At 33.1% G+C, this 17,885-nt stretch overlaps 2 protein-coding genes across 2 annotated transcripts; one reads left to right on the forward strand and one right to left on the reverse strand.

The window, feature by feature from the left end:
• Window positions 1–7,630: 7,630 nt before the first annotated feature.
• On the reverse strand, window positions 7,631–8,342 carry LOC11409144 (protein DMP9). The gene has a single exon (XM_003621193.2). The coding sequence runs from the start codon at window positions 8,285–8,287 to the stop codon at window positions 7,631–7,633; it is 657 nt and encodes a 218-aa protein (XP_003621241.1). The 5' UTR covers window positions 8,288–8,342.
• A 4,510-nt stretch (window positions 8,343–12,852) lies between these two features.
• LOC11416315 (DUF21 domain-containing protein At4g14240) lies at window positions 12,853–16,310 on the forward strand. The gene is made up of 12 exons (XM_024770304.1): window positions 12,853–13,090; window positions 13,184–13,260; window positions 13,834–13,917; window positions 14,025–14,138; window positions 14,236–14,319; window positions 14,424–14,495; window positions 14,846–14,913; window positions 15,242–15,329; window positions 15,428–15,501; window positions 15,591–15,945; window positions 16,032–16,078; window positions 16,181–16,310. Exons 1-12 carry the CDS (start codon window positions 12,853–12,855, stop codon window positions 16,308–16,310), a joined length of 1,431 nt encoding a protein of 476 aa, XP_024626072.1.
• The last annotated feature ends 1,575 nt before the right edge of the window (window positions 16,311–17,885 follow it).

The following is a 17,885-nucleotide window of genomic DNA, read 5'->3' on the forward strand; positions in this document are numbered from 1 at the left end:
TTGGTCAATGGCAAGAATGAAAAAACAGAATGAAAATGCATGAAAATGAAAGGGCTCGCTAAGTTGAAAACCCGGAAGGGCGGCTTAGGCAAGAATGAGCACCCCGCTGGATTGAAAACCCGAAAGGGAAGTTCAGGCAAAAATGGGGCATTGAAAAGAATTTATTTCCCCGGTGGATCGAAAACCCGAAAGGGCGATCCAGGCAAAAATGGGATGCAAAAATGAATGAATGAAAATTGAAAAATAACATGCAAAAAAGCATTGACCACAGATGCGACGTCCACGGTACATCCGGCATTATTCCCAGTAGAGTCTTCCGAGATTCTATCCCCAGCAAGTTGCATGCCTACCTGCCCTCAGCCATGGTTCCGATACGTCTCCCAACGGCGTCATCTTCAAAGAGGATTTCCAGGAATGTGTAATATAGCACGAGCCACTACGTGCCCAATACTCTGATGTCTTGTCTTCCCCGTGAAGTCGTGCCTACAAACTGCCAACAGTCATGCATTACAAGCATTCATACATGCATAATCATGCATATTACGTGCCCATGCATTTAATGAAACTGTTATATCATCCATGCATATTGCATTTCCAATGTCAACATCAGTCTCAATTCAATACTCATGTCAGGTTCTCTGTCAAAACCTTGTGAGCCAATAATATCGGTCAATTTCTGCCTTTCAATTCAAATCGACGTCAAGTCAATCTCAATCTATATTTTGTCAAAACAAACCAATCCCCAGTGAATATGTTTCTGTTTGGTCAAGTGGCTAGTTCAAGTCCAAGAACAGCTTGTACCTATCAATTTGCTTATATTATCGGTCGAGTGACCAGTTCGAATCCAAGAACAGCTCGTACCTGTCTATGTGCCTATGATTTTGGGTCAAGTGGCTAGTTCAAGTCCAAGAACAGCTTGTACCCGTCTATCTGTTTCTGTTCGCTCAAGTGGCTAGCTCGATCCAAGAGCAGCTTGCGCCTGTCTATTTTGTATTTGTCTCCGGTGGAGTAACCAGTTCGCATCCAAGAACAAGCCCGCACCTGTCTATTTGCCTTGCTTTCAGTCGAGTAACCAGTTCGAATCCATAAGAACAACTCGTACCTGCCAATTTTACATGTTTTCAGCCGAGTCACCAGTTCGAATCCATAAGAACAACTCGTACTTGCCAATTTTCTCTTTTTCCCAGTCGGGTCACCAGTTCGAATCCATAAGAACAACTCGCACTTTCCAATATCCCCAAGTGAGTTATCAGTTCGAATCCATAAGAACAACTCATGTTTGTCCGGTAACCTCTATCCCCTGTGAAGTGACCAGTTCGAATCCATAAGAACAACTCGCAGTTGTCTGTTTATTTCATCCCCGGTCAAGTGGCTAGTTTGAATCCAAGAACAGCTTGTACCTGTCCAACTTGTTTCCAGTTTCCCGTTACTCTGCTATTCACTATCTTTGTCAATGTCTACCAATCCCGCAATGGATACGACATATTTTGTTAATTCCAATCCCCATGAGGTCTTGCATTCATAATCCAAATGATGCATGGCATGCATATTATTTGAAAATGGGTAGGCGTATTTTTACGTCCAAACACAGTGCAAATGCTAATATTTAAGTATCTTCGTCCTGTCAAGCCAAAGACTCCGTCTCTTGACTCTCCAGACAAAGAAACTTAAATAGGGGCAGCTGTTATACCCTGTTTTTGGACCTAAAAATACTGGGCCCAATTTCATTTCAAACTTTGTCAATTATCAAATTTTCAACTGCACAGTTCAAATTGTCTCTGCTACGCAGTGTTTTCAATCACAATTTTACCTATGTTTTTTTTGCATAAAATCTTTCGAAATGTCTTTACTTGTCTTGTAAGTCATTCAAAAGTGTCTCTGAATCGTTACATTGCTTTTACCACAGTTTATTTCAAAATTTGCAAGAAAGTCATACAGAAGGGTATTTTGGTCATTTCCTGCAGTGGGACCCATTTTCATCCTTGTGACTGTCTCTGAGTCTTTTCAAATTCATTTTTAACATTTCATCTCAAGTTTGCATCTGAGTCAGTGTCAGAGTCTGTTTGAGTCAGTTTAGGTCATTTTTAGCCCTAGGGGCATTTTGGTCATTTCACCCAAAATTTTGGCATAGAGAGGTTACTTTGAAGTACCTCATTTAGGCCATTGGTTCGTTTTAGTCCGTTTGTTGATTTTATTTTAGGTTCACTTTACGTTCGGTCAAAATTACAAATTTTAATTCATTTTATTTTTACTTTGCATTTTAGTCCCTTAATTTTGTTAAAATTGCATTTAAGTCCAAATTGTCCAATTTTTATATTTTTTAGTTCTGTTTTTAAAATTGCAGTCCAGTTCCATATTTTACAAAATTGCAGGGAGGTCCTCAAAGTCCAAAATTACAAGGCAGCGCCCAAATCACAAGTCCAGGACATGTGTCAGTTTTCCATTGGCCAGACAGTACACTTGTCAGCTATAAAAGCAACACAGTGGCAATGAATTTCACACGTTTTCCATTCACCAAGTGCCAACTCATAAAGAAAGAGTCACACTCTCTCTCTTGTCAGTTACAAATCAAAACAGAAAAAGCTTCAACATTCATCAATGGCGTAAACCTAACCTTTTCCAGAAACAGAAACTACACAAATTCAAGCTATTTTTCATGGATTCTCAGTGATTCTTTGAAGAATCATCATCATTGAATCAACATCTTCGCAATTCAAGGTGCGAATTCGCCAAAGGCAAACTCCAGCACCGATCACGAAGATACAGTGAGGAAGACGAAGAAGAAAGAAAGACAATGAAGGTTTAAACCGGCGAAGAAGACGATAAAGCAAGAAACCAGCAAGAACACCGGTTTATTTCCGGATTCAAAGCCAAATCACATAGCATCAGAGATTTAAGTTTTCCGAAGAAATACGTAACAACGTCCATTGAAATTCAGGTAAAGAACTTGAATCTCTCTTTTTTTTTCCTCAAGCATAAGAACGAAGGTGAAACGATGTAGATTCACAGGTAAAAAACGTTTTGGTTCAAAAGATTGAGAAAAACAGTAAAACAGTTTCAAAATCGAAGCAAAATCACAGGATCTACACCGTTTAAGCCATTGTGTTCCTTCGTTTCTTTCAAAAAAAACATCTATCAAAGTGAATCAACGAAGATCTGTGCCAGATTCAAAGAGTTTTACCAAAAAAATATTGAAACCCTAGCTTTTGAAACCGAAATAAAAACTCAAGATCTACGTTGATTCAGGTGTGGTATGACAAAACCAACACCAGAATGGTGTTTAGAAAGAAGAAATGAAGAGAATGATGTATTATTTTTCAAGTTCTGGGTTGATTAGGTCACCGGAGTTCATGTTCTCACCGGAGAAGATGAAGTTTCCGACGGACCTTCAAGGTCTCCGCCGTAGCTTCATCCTCGCCGGCGGCGAGGTTAGAGAGAGGTGAGAGATGAGAGAAGAGAGAAGAGTTAGAGAGAGAAAGGGGAGTGGAAAATGAAATAAACCGGTGCTCTTTCACTTTTATAAGCCAGCGAACCGGACCGGTCCATCCCTCTTTGATTCCTGGCCGTTTGATCTAGGGTTTCAGAATCCTGGATCAATCGTGTGGCTCCTGTGCAATCTGAGTTTTGAGTGTGGGCTTTGGGTTTGGGCTTAGTTTTCTTTCACGTTTTTTTGTTTTTCTTGCTATTTGCACCGTATTTCCTTGCTATCTGCACCTGTTGCTTGCTCACCTTTTTTTATGAAAATTCCTAAAAAAATCCTAGTGGTTTCTTGATACATTTTTGGTTTTTCCATGGTGTTTCTTGCATAAAAAAAAGGTTAAAATGGCATGAACTAATTCTATGTGTTTTTACACTTTTGGTATGCATTTTGCTATGTTTTGTTCTTGACACTTTGATATTATGACATGGATGAATGATGCCTAATATGGTGATGAATATGCCTCTGGAAATGTGCTTTTGTTTGCTGTTTTTGAATATGATTTTATAGATTTCTTGTTTTACAAGCAACAAGTGTTTGTTTTAGAGAATAAAGTGTCAAATTTCTCTATGAATTTGGTGTGATACCTTGCTTGCATGTGTTTCCATTAATTTCATGTCATGGCTTGAAACAAAATTTCTTTCAAAATTGCCATGATGTGATGATTATGGGTTACAAGCACCTTTAGGTATCACATCAAAATTTTTAGGTTTATTGCCACTTTATTACCTTTTCTTTGCCATTTTTATGCATTTCCTTTTGATTATTTCCTACTATTTTGTGCTTTATGATTACTAACCATTTCATCTCATGTGTCATACATTTCATAGCATTCCACCACCCTCTCCACTCTCCACTTTCTTTAAGCCTAGCATTTATTTTTTGCAAGTTTTAATTCATTTGGTGATGTAATTTGTTATCATTGGTTTGTAGCTTGGCAAAGAGGCCATAGAATGTATTTAGGGAATTTTTGTAATATGGACTATGGACACTATGACGCACCGGCACGCACACACTCACCCTAGATGTATGCCTAGGATTGCATGTGTAGATGTATGGCTAGGATTGCATGATTAGATGAACGCTTAGTTTCGAACACTTAGAGAAAATCCAATTTTTTCCAAAAAATATGCAAATAAATTCACTTCAAATATTTTTATAAAAAATGGAGTCAAAACTCCAATGACTTTTCCCTTTTATTTTCTTAAGTAAAACTTTTAATGAACTTTAACCATGCTTAGACTTCATTTAGCAAAACGATTAATTCCACCTCACATTTTCCAAATCTTACGCCCTTGAGGCCTCTCATCTCTATTCTTCAAAATCTCTTTTCAAATTTAAAATCAAGCAACAAAAACAAAGAACCTTTTTTGAGAATGAACTACGAACGGTTTTGATCCCTTAAAAGGGTACGTAGGCAATGAGTCAAAACTCATCCAAGCCGAAATAAAAATCAAATTCTACTTCTTCTCACCCCCCATTCTTAACTAATCACACCTTCTTTTTTACAAATAAGCAATAAAATTAAAGCGTAGAAATAAACTTAGGAGAGCGGTTCTTATGGAATACCATAATCGCTCCGGGTGCCTAACACCTTCCCGTAGCGAAAACGACCCCCGAATCTAGAACTTTTTTAAGGGTTTTTCTCCTTTTACCCTTCCCAAGAAAAAAGAGAGATATCAACGGTCAAAAGGTTCAAGTCCAATTAATGGCTTAGCACCCAAAAACCATGATAACAATTAGACTTTATTAAGTAAATGTCGCATATATTCTTATGATCAAGCATATAGACTCTAGTTATCAATCCATATTACCAAGTATCACTTGACAACATCATTTATATCTATATAATGTCGTGAGTTCAATCATATTTAATCGACAATTTCTTGGCCTATTAAACAATACAATAGCATTAAGACTTGATACATGATGTGGTTATCAAAACCTAAAACCATTTCTAGTGTTTAGGATCCAATAGATGTTATTCTAACCTAGACTCAAAAGGTATTTTTCAATAACAATTCAAATCTATAAGATCAAAAGCATAGAAAGCAAGAATAACAAGAATTAAGATAGTGCATATTTGTATTAAATATATTCATTGTGTATTTTTTATATTCATTTTTCTTTCATTTTTTTTCTTTTTTATTAGTGTTATTTTGCAAGAGACGTTCTCTTTCACTAAGCATCCAAGATATTTCCTTGAAAAATTTATTTGCTCCACGGAATATTTTTCCTTTCTTTTTCATCTCCTACTCAACCTCTTCTTCCTCTTTCTTCAATCTTCATTCACTTGTCCCGGTTCGCAGATTCTCTAATTTCTATGAATTATAGATGGGACAAAAATATTAATAGCTCTTGTCACTGTTATGCGAAGCATTGGATTAATTAATTTACATTTTAAAGGGATAATTTGTCTTGGATCAAATTTAAACTTCTTGCATTGTGTAACTCTGTAATATTCATTTGATATTTTGATTCTAAGCTAAGAAATCTATAGTTGTAATTAAACTACTGTATCTAATAAAGAGCATGCATTTTTTCATCTAGTGGTAGAAAATTACCACTACAATACAATAACCACGCCATTGCCCTTCAAACTTAGAAGAAGCTTCCAACCAAGAGGCAACAACACATCTCCAAAATCAGGATGAGAGGGAAGACAGAGTGAAAGGGAGTGAAGGAAGGTTTAAGTGCATGAGAGTTATTTGTTCTTCTTTAGTAGTTATTATTTCTTTCGATTCAACTACTAATTAAATTTTTTATTACATATGAATTATTATGATTGAATCCTTATAAAAATATAAAAATATATAACTTAGTCCTTATAAAAAAAATGACATGATTGAGTCCTTATAAAAATGTTCAATGTAGGGTTTAAGTCTAAATCCAAATAAATTTTATTATCTTTAAAATTTAAAATTTTTGAATTATTTTTTCACACATGTTTAGACATTATAAAAAAAACTTGCGGAAAGACAAAAATAAGAAATATTAGATGGTTTGCCTATTTTATGTATCGAGAAAGACATGATATAACTTATTGATGTAGAGATAATTATTAGTAACTTTACATCTAAAAATCTTTGTAAGAATTGTTTTACATGAGCATTTAGATGTTAAATAGAAAATTCAATGTTTTTGGTTTGAAGTCCTGATGTTTTTATATTTATTAGTTCTTAATATAATAAAAACAATCAATTTCAAGAAAATTATTTTCACACTTTACAAATTCAAATTTGTGTGTACTTATTAGTTAGAGTCCAAATTTTATATTTGTCTTGGGCCACCAAAATCTCAAAAATGACACTGAATGCTTCCTTGTCTAATTCATTTATAATCAATGTTATATAAAAATGTTTCTAAGTAAAAATTATAATTTTAATGCCCTTAAAAAAATGGCCCCTAGGCTGCCGCCCCTCGCTCCCGTACAATAGTTTTGACCATCATGGACAAAACCATACAATAGTTCATTCAAAATATGATTTTGTCAAAATCTAGCCATCATCATCTATATAGACACTCTTCCTTGGCTAAATGTGTTCCAGTCAGAATCATTGGAAACAATTAGAAGTCACGTTTGTCTATACTTTTTATTGATTCCTATTATGAGGTTCTTGACTTGTTTTTGGTTAAATTTTGTTGTTTATTGGAAAGTTTAGTTTGGTTGTCAATTATTATTTGTTTCACTTTCATGTGGAAACCCTCAACATGTACTATATCTTCATTCATCCTACATAACTTTTGAACTTAATTTCTCCATATATCATCCAACGAGAAAATAATATCTAGAAAATTAAAAAATGCCATTGAATATATAGGATTTTGAAATTGATACTAAGAAACTGTCACGTAAAAAATATTGCAAATTTGTTCCAAACACTCAAGTTCCAATCAAATCCATTTTGTAAATAAGTAACCGTCCGTTTGAATTGACTTATTTTTTAGATATACAAAACATTTTATGCAAATAAATAAGTTTTCATGTATGATTCATAAATTTGTTCCAAACACGCATACGAAAAATATCACAAAATATTAAATTACATAAACTTCACATTGATTATTTTGATACAAACGTCAATGGATAATATAATTGACCAAGAAAAGTACAAACAAATATACAAATTAAATCAAACATATACTAAAAAATTAGGCAGACATGCATCCAATTCCACGCCTTGAAGTTGGAAAAATAAGAAACAAACCGCTACAAACAATTCCAACCATCAATGGAAAACTCTCCATAACTTGATCCATTTCCCTTTCATGTCCAGGAAACAAACAATTACTCACCCTATAATCCGAAAAAGCGATCGCCACAAACACCATAACTGACATAACTGCATGAACAAAATCTTGAAACCCTACCTTGTATTTGTCGTCGTTAGGAACCAAAACAGCAAGTCCTGGTTTAAAAACGGATAACCCTTTCGGGGTAACAAAACCATAGTAAACATTACCATCAGCGCCGTGAAAACTATCTGTAAAGTGAAAAAAGAAACAAGAGAGTGCACATATAATTAAAAGGAAATGGATCATGATGGTGTGTACGTGAGTACATTGGCCGTTCCTATAGATCGAAGGAAGGACCATTTCGAATGTGAGGAGTGTTCCTGATGGAAGGAAGTTACCAAGTAAGGAAGTTTTTGAAAGGGTTTTTTGCACGCCTTTCGCCATTATGGCACGACGCTTCTTGCCATGTTCCGGTGGATCAGAAGGCTGCTGCGTTACGGCCCCCATGACTTCTTGTGGTGGCGGTGTTGTATTGTAGATTTTGATTCCAATTTCTTGTTGTGTTTGTTCCATATTTGATTTGATTATTTATGAAGAACATGCAATTGATACAATAGTGTTGACTATGAATGAATGAAATAGTGAGTGAGATAGAGAAGGAATGATGAATTGGTTATGAAGGTTGGTTACATCTATTTATATATATAGTGCATTTAAATTTAATTTGGGCTTAAAAAAGATTTCGACGGTTATATATATACGGTTAATTTATGATTTATTGCAACAAGATTTTTATTTTTATTTTTCATATTTATTGGGTGATACAATCACTAAGATGCGGTTATCTAATTAACGTGAGAAAAAGAAAACGTTATTTGAGAGATTTTAAATCGGGTTAAGATCAGAGAAGTTGTGGTTACATTGCAAAGAAATTTCAAATTAAGGTATTTGGTTTCTTCTCTTTCTGCATTGTAACATGCAACATATTTTGATTGTCATTATCTACTAACTATAACTATATAATAAGACATACAAGCTAAGTCTATTTTCACAAATTAAATATATTTCTAGAACAGATTTTACAATGTAGTAAGACTCTAATACAACAGTGTTGAGTTATTTTATTCTAAGATATCGTAGTTGATAGTTTGTTCGCATAATTTTGATCAATGTTACGAAATGTCTTAAAGAGAGCAACCTAACTCGTAATTCAACCCTCAACATAGTAAATATCTTCAATGGATGAAAACTTTTTGAAATCCAAATATAACAAGTCTTACCAAAGATTGTGCAAATAGCGCACGATGAAATCGAAGGTGCTTCTCTAGGATCGAAAGCGACGACAAACAAGTCTGGTTGTTCGAGAGGCCAAAGCTTGTTGTTGAGTGCAAATAGAATATGTTATTCCTATATTCCGACAGAGAATCAAGAGGCGGAAGGCCATATGGAGGTAACACCGTAAACATATCCATAACATATCGGAACTAAAACAATACATGTCATGATATCCTCTAATCTTTCGATTTCTTGGTTGCTTGAGAAAGCACAAATTCAGTTTCAAGATCCTTTGATTTCTTGTCTTCTTCCGGAGCGGCAAACACATATCAGATTCATGATTCCCCATATCATGTTGTCTTATAAAATTATTATCTTCTTGTAAACTATGTATGATATGAATAGATACATTTCTTGTCTATTTTGCATTGTGCTTTGAAATTTTAGTTTTGATATCTTTGAAGTATGATTCTTTGCAACATAATGAATAATAACCTTGAACATAATCTTAAAAAAGTGATAGGCAATCAAAAACGGTTTAATCCTAAAACACCCAAAAAGAAAAAATTAAGGTTGTTTCCCAACGTCAAATGGCGGTAAAAGGAAACCAAAAATGTAATAAAAGACAATTGAACCCGCTAAGATTAATGATCCTCTCCCGATTAACTTTATTAAAGGTGGTTGATCCTCGTATACCTATAATTAAAAATGTTCATTAATCTATAAATTTGGATTGCATAGTCTCATATCTTCATTTGAAAAATAAATAACATTTCTTTATTATGTCTTCTTGTCTAAACTTTGAAAAGTATCTTGGATTCATGTTAATTATATTTCATAAGTAAAATAATAATTTAACAAGTTTATAACCAAGATTTTTTGAAGGATTTTGTCTTTGAGTAAAATGCTCATAATTTTTAAGAGATGTAACGTTAAGAGCCTAAGACTAACTTAGAACTAATCCTTATGCATGTAATTGAACTTACCTTAATGTAATTCTTGTCTTGAAAATTCTTTCTACTTAAACTAATTGCTCGAGGACAAGCAATGGTTCATAAGTCCATAAATTACATATTTTCCTAGTAATATTTTATTTAATAATTTAGTATTTTTATTCTTTTATAATTGAAATTACTACTTTTTGCCATTACTAAAGCCTTGGAGTTGATGGATAGAATTATGATACCTAAGACCAAGAAAATGCTAGAGAAGTTAAAAGAACCAGCTTTAGGTATAGCCTTGTCTCATAGCAAAAAACCAGAAAAATGAAGATTTGGTGTATGCAGAGGCTATAGCCCTAACAGCTGCTGCTTAAGAAAAGTGTAGGTTACACTTTTGATGGATTTGGATGGTCCCATGTAATTAGTATCAAAGTAAGGCATTATTTTTTGCTAGTAAAAGAGCACAAAATGAGCTTCGTACAATCAATCTTTTTCAAATTATGAATTGAATAACTATTGAGTAAATTACACTCTCCTCTCCTCAAAGATGTTTGAATTACACTCCCCTCCCCTCTTAAGTTAAAATATACATTCCCCTCCCTTGAAAAATAAAATTTATACAGAAATGATATTTGTACAACCACTTTGTAACAATTTTTTGACAACTTTCTCTCTCATACTCACATTATACTCTTATTCTCTCTCTTCCTTTTTCTCACTTCATTGTTTTTGACCAATGAAAAGAGAGAGAAAAGAAGTTGTCACATAAGTTGTCTAAAATGAGTTGTTCAAATATCACTACTCAAATTTATACTCTTCTCCCTTATATGATGCTTGAATTACAACCCCCTTCCTTAATAATTAAATATGCACTACACTTTAATCTATTTTAATAAAAATAAATATTTTTATGATATATATTAATTTTGAACCACCATTTAAGAAAAATTAATTCATTTTTATAATTTAAATGTCAATGATAATTAAATTTAAATATTTTGCTATTGATTTTATAATTTAGAGTATAAAATTAACTTTTAAATAACCATGCTTTATTGTCTGTAGTAATTTTTCACATATTTTAATTTTATTTTGGGTTGTTTCATATTTTATAATAGAGTTTAAAACTACATGTTAATGAAATTGTATTCAATAGGAAAAAATATGTATTTAATTTTTTATTATATTCAAATAGACCTGCAATACTATTTTTTTGGAAGTGTGTTAGATTATAATTTTTTTGCAAGATTATTATAAATAAATAAAATATTGTGGGAGTAAAGTGTGGATTTTAACATAAGAGGGGAGGGGAATGCAATTCAAACTTCTCTTAGGGGAAGGGAGTGAAAAGTTTTCTCATATATTTTGAATAAGAGGGGAGGGAAGTGTATATTTTAACATAATAAGAAAAAGGAGTGTAATTCAAACATATTTGAGGGAAAATGAATTTTAAAAACTCGTTAGCATTTCGAGACTCAAGTCTGTAATGAGGAAGGGAAAGGGTGCGAAATGTGGTTAAAATTTGATTGTACGTTGTGTTTCATGGAGTTACACTTATACAATGGAGCATATATATAACTAAATGTGTGAAACCCGACAAGATATTTGGGGAGTCCCTTAGAGATTATATGAACCGTTCAAATTGGATGAGGTGTGCTCGTGAAGCGCACAAGAAATTCCTTTACTTGAACGGCGAGGATAATAGATTAATGGATCGTCATGCATTGAATCAATGATGTGGGTTGAGGCTCGGTCTGACGCACGTATTGTGCATCCTTCTTGATGGCATTTAAAGTATTTAGATTAGGCATAAAGAAGTATGTTAGGGTCCATTTGGTTCAACAGAGAGGATGGGATGAATTGTAATGGAGGGAGGAAGAGAGAGGGGAGGGGAGATATTTTAATTAAACATATGTTTGGTTCAAAATAAGGGAGGGGATGGGAGGAATTCTAATTAAAATGTGTTTGGTCCAAAAGGGGAAGGGGGAGATTTTAAAATTAATTAATTTACTTTTTTACCCTTAAACTTAATTAAATATAAGAAAATGTTTGTTTTTACGATTTCATAGACCGACGAAAAGTTGTTACAAGGACAATATAATGTAATAATAATATGAGTTGTTAGAAGTATAATACAACCTTAATTAAAAAAATAATAATAATATATCATAATAATAAAAGTTGTTACAAGGATATCCTAATAGAAATAAAAGTTGTTACAAGAAAAATATAATGGAATAATAAAAGTTGTTACAAGAATAATGTTGAGATATTAAATTAATCTAAGGATAATTTTGACAATGCAATAAAATTTTATTATTATGGTTGACAAGGTTAAACTGCTATCTTTCCAATGGCTAAAAGCAAATATGCAAATTTTTGTTTTTGGTTATCATGATTGGTGGCTGCACCCTTTGTTATGTATGGGTGTCAGGTTGTAATCTTTTTGTTCGGTACTTTTTATTTTGGTGTTTGTTGTTGATGCCCCTATGATCTGACATTGTACTTTTTGGTGGTGATTATCTTTTGCACATCTTGTGCGGAATGAATCGCGCCACATATAATCTATATATTCCATTTTAGTTTGTTAAAAAAATATATATATTATATTTCTTTTAAATAAAATAAAGTAAAAGTTAGATTAAAACGAAAACACACGCGGGAAGAAGCATTTAAAAAACCGATATCAAATTTTGTAACAAAAACAAAAGATCAAATAAAAAATAACAAAAAAGTGAGAAAATATAGGATTAAAAAAAAACAAACAAAAAAAGATTGTTGCATGTAGTTTGTTACTTGTTGTGTTGTAATCGATAACTATTAATAACAACCAAAAAAAGACATAGAGAAGAGTGAGAACAGCATACTGAATGATTGAAGAAGAAGAAGAAGAAGAAGAAGAAGAACTACCATATGACGATGATGAACTTGATAAATGCGTTGGCGGTGAGTCGGATATTGACTCGTGATCCATCCGTTCTCGCCCACGAAAGCATACCTTTTGGGTCGGCAACATGGATCGCTTACGCTGTCTTCTGCTGTTTTATTGTTCTATTTTCCGGACTCATGTCCGGTCTCACCATTGGTTTCTTGTCTCAAAAAATCATTAACTTAGAAATTCTCAAACTAAGTGGTTCTTCTTCTGAGAAAAAACAAGCTGGTAACTATTCTTTTTAACACATAGTTTAAGTAATATTGTTTGTTATTGTTGTTACCATTGAAAACTCAACAATTCACCTTATTATGCATGCAGAAATCATAATTCCTTTGGTTGAAAAATCACATCAGCTTCTTGTTACACTGCTTCTCTTCAATGCTCTTACCATGGAGGTAATTTAATTTCAATCATGAATATATTTATGCTTGTTTAGTTTGATTTATTTGAGTTTATCTATTGGCATACACACTTCTTAGTGAGAAAGTTTATGTTCATATCCTTTTTTAGAATAGCTTATAATGAAAACAAATTCCGCCTATGTTTAGGTTTGTTTTCCATTGTCGGCCCCAAGCTAGGGTAAAAGGAGACGGTTATGTTAAGCTTGGGCAGCAAACATAAAACTTTGTCCAATATCTATGACATGAATAGAATACGCAATAGTGTGAAGATTAGGTTGTTTCTTGGACGACACTCATTGTATAGCTCAAGCAGTTTTTTATAGAACACTATGGTGTCGTTCGATTTATGTTGTTGTTGTTGTTATAATGAAAACAACATATAGATTATATGAAATAACTAGTTATACATAAGTGCTTTTACGATTAGTATTTTTGCTGTTTACTTAAGTTTTTTAATAAAAGAGAGTTTTATTTTGTTTCATACTTATTTTTTGTTTGCACATTATATCGATTCCTAAACCGAAAAAACTGTTTAACACCCGTTGCTTTCAAACTTCCAATCTGCAGGCTCTTCCTATATTCCTATATAAAATCACCAATCCATTTCTTGCCATCATTGTCTCTGTTACTTGTGTTCTCTTTATCGGTGAGGTACGTGATTTTTTCTCTCTTTGTAACTCACTGGTTTACTCTTCAACATTTTTATCCCATTAAATTTTATGACTTTTTTACCTAACAATTTGTGTCTTTGATTTCAGATTATTCCACAAGCAATTTGTAGTAGAAATGGTCTTGCCGTCGGTGCTTATTTTGCATGGCTTGTGCGGATATTAATGATCATATGTTATCCGATTTCTTGTCCGGTTGGAAAGGTATTTTGCATGGTTATTTTCATCTATAGAAGATGTATTTTTTTTAAAGTCATGATGCTTCCAAGCATTTCTTTTCCTAATGAATATTTTTTTCTAGGCTCTGGATTACCTATTAGGGCATGATAAAGCTTTATTTGGGCGTGCTCAGATAAAAACTTTTGTTTCCATTCATGGCAAGGAGGTATAAATCAGAACAAGTCTTTTAATTTCAAATTTGGTGAAACTACTCAACTATTTTTTTTTTCCGTGTTTGAATCATAAGCGTTGAACCTGCTTGATTTTTAGGCTGGGATAGGGGGCGAGCTTACACTTGATGAGACGACAATTATCAATGGAGCACTTGACTTGACCCAAAAGGTAAGTTCTGCAATTCACCTTCCACATTCAATATCAACTTATTTGTTAGTATTCCATTTCATGTCCAAAAAACACTATTTTTCAACGTATGATACTCAACACAGATATGAAGTTTCTTGCCTATGTTCAGTTTTGATATACATTGGTGATGGAGGAAATGTAATAGTAATAGGGTTTACTAAAAGATTTGTCAGTTAACCACGCCACGATATTCAAAAACTCACCGTTCCATAGTATACATTCTTATGTTGTCAGCTCTTGGCTTCTATACGAGCATATATGCTTTATGTTTCCATCTTGTTATTAAAATTTCTTATGACTTCTGCTTTTTAACTTGTGTTTTTGAACAGACTGTTGAGAAGGCTATGACACCTATTGAATCAACATTTTCATTAGATGTAAATTCAAAATTGGACTGGTAATCTTTCTTAATATCTTTGTCATTATTTTCAGTAGATTAGGTTTGCAAAACTGAATTAGTTTTGGAAATAAATTTTCTCTTTCACAAAGATTTCATCTATTTCCTCTTTCTTATCTATTATTGTTGATGAAGATTTCTTTTCAACTGTATAAATTACTAGTGCATGTGAAAAATTCGTTCTTGTTTCCCACAAACTAGTATAGAATCTACCTTTGCTTGTAATATATATGCAAAGCATATGTATAGAGTATAATCATGATTTCTCTCCACACTTTTACAGTTTAAATTTGCATAAAACTTATTTTATCCTGTAAATCTTAATCAGGGAGGCAATGGGACAAATTATTGATCGAGGGCACAGCCGAATTCCTGTCTATAATGAAAATCCCAAGAATCTTATAGGGCTTCTACTGGTGTGTATTTTTTTTCATATTTTGAATTTTATTTACATTATCTCATTTCTTTTAGGTTCTTTCATTCTCACATGTTTGTTTTATCTTTTTATAACTAGGTCAAAGACCTTCTCAGGGTACGATCTGAAATGGAGACCCCTGTCAGTGATGTATGTTCCCCGAGCATTCCACGGTGTGTTTGAATAAATTTATTCTCTTGTTTGCGGTCTTTCGAACAAACTGAGAGATAGCCCTAATTTTTGTAATGGTATATATTTACAGGGTTCCATCTGATATGCCTCTATACGAAATACTGAATCAGTTTCAAAAGGGAAGTAGTCATATGGCTGCTGTAATCAAGACAAAGGGAAAAGGCAAAGAAACTCTAGAAATAATTGATGAAGAGAAATTTGATGCAAAGAAAAGTGTTGGAGGCGATTCACAGATAACTACTCCATTGCTAGAAAAGATGTATGCAAAATCAAAAAATGTTGTTATTGACATTGACAATCCTTCAAATCTTCCTAGCATTGATGAGCAAACTGGTTCGCAGTTAAACGCTCCTTCCGAAAATGTTGAACATGCTGAAGTGATTGGTATTATCACTTTGGAAGATGTATTGGAAGAACTTCTACAAGTAAATTTTTGTCTTAGATATGTGCATCCCCCAATTGTTTATATTTTTTCACGTATAAAACTGAATGTAATTGCTTCTCGATGCAGGTAGAAATTGTGGACGAGACAGATGAATTTGTTGACGTTCATAAGAGGTAACGGAGAATATCAGAATACAAAATTTAAAAAAATATGGTTCTAATATGGATAAAACTTCTGCAAATCGGAATTTTGATGTTATAAATTTTATTCTGCAGAATACCTGTAACAACCGCTTCCCCAATGGCACGAGCTCCATCAATCCGAAGGTTGAATAGCGAAAAGAGAGCAGTAAGTGATTTACCGTTGCACGAATTTTATGATTTAATATTTGTTTCTCTGCTATAGTTTCTAAGTGAAATCAATCTCTTTTTTGCCATCAAGTCTTTCTACATTATGTCCATTTTCACTTATAACAATTTTATAAACAATTCCGCAAGGAGTCATTCAATATATTTTCTTTTCTGATAATAGGAAAGAGTATGTCGACACAAAAACTGAACAAATGTTTAGACATATTTGATTCCTCTAAAGTGAGTAAAGTGTAAAGCAAGAAATCAAGAGTGTTAATATTTCAATAATGATATGTTATACATAATACATGTACATTTACAATTTCATTAGTTTGTCTATTAATATTACTCACTTACACTCTAATTAAAGTGGTTTGCTCGTTTTAGAGGAGTCGGATCCTATCTAAACCTTTGGATGGCTAGAACAGCTAATCAATTTCACAGTTCAGAGAACTTATGGCTCCTCTAGAGGGTATGTGTATCCTATTTTGTATCCCTTGTGACAATGATTAGCATTTAGGTGAAGAAGATTCCACCTCTCAAACCCTTTGTAGTAATTTAGTAGTTTAAAGTTAGTTTCTCTATATCTCAACTGAAGTTTCTAAGTTTCCAAGTCCAGAAAATTCAAGGTCTCAGGTTTGATTCTCCTCGGTGTTAATTGTTATTGTATTTTTTGTCTTGTTTTCAACCATCCAGGAAGGACAAAGTTAACCATGGTGAACTCCGAAGTTATCCGGAGAGGAAAATGGATTGAATTCTACAAGATAACAAAGAAGTTTGTGCTAAATGCCTATAATATATAAGGGCTGCTTTTGGTATCAGCCACTCATGCTAAAAAAGAAGGCATGGAGTGTACGACATTTAAGAAATTTAATCTTGTGTATATATTAATACTTTCCTTTTTGGAAGTGCTAAATTTATTTTTGTTATATTGCATAGTGAGTAGAAGCTTTTTGAACTAATGCTGCTTCCTGCTGCAATATTTTTATTATCTTTTTAGTGTGAGTTTGTTAGTATTAGTTAGACAATTAAGAATTAGTTAGAAGTTAGTTACCGATACATGTCATAAAACTATTTACACGTAAGTATAATAGGATCGTTTCCGCATGGAGTTGCGTATTTCAAAAGCATTTTCACAATATTTGTCACATTAAGTGTTTGGGTATAAATTGTTTGTTTGTGTAAAACTATTTTCCTATTTGACATAAAAGTAAAACGAGAAGAGATAGGGTTATTTCGCTTGCGGTCAGAGACATCAACCAAGCGTAACAGCTGCAATCTCTCGATCGATTAACGAATTCTAGCTTTTTAAACGATATTATCACAATCACTCGACAATATCATTCGTGTCCAAATGATATCGTTATTTCTAAGGGATCGTTTAAACATCGATTTCCCAAACATTTAAACGACCACAAAGTCGATTGGATAGTTTAATCGACGATTTCCCAACCGATTAAATTACCCAAAAGCATTAAGTTCTAGATTAAAAGTGATTATCAAATATTAACATCCATGTCTAGAGTGATAACTTAAGATAGATTGTTATTCTATTTCTAGATTCAAAAGTATGTGTCCATATCATTTTAAATCTCAATAAAACAATAAAAGCAAGAATAACAACAATATT

This window comes from Medicago truncatula, chromosome 7 (genome assembly GCF_003473485.1).
Source record: "Medicago truncatula cultivar Jemalong A17 chromosome 7, MtrunA17r5.0-ANR, whole genome shotgun sequence".
NCBI lineage: Eukaryota > Viridiplantae > Streptophyta > Magnoliopsida > Fabales > Fabaceae > Medicago > Medicago truncatula.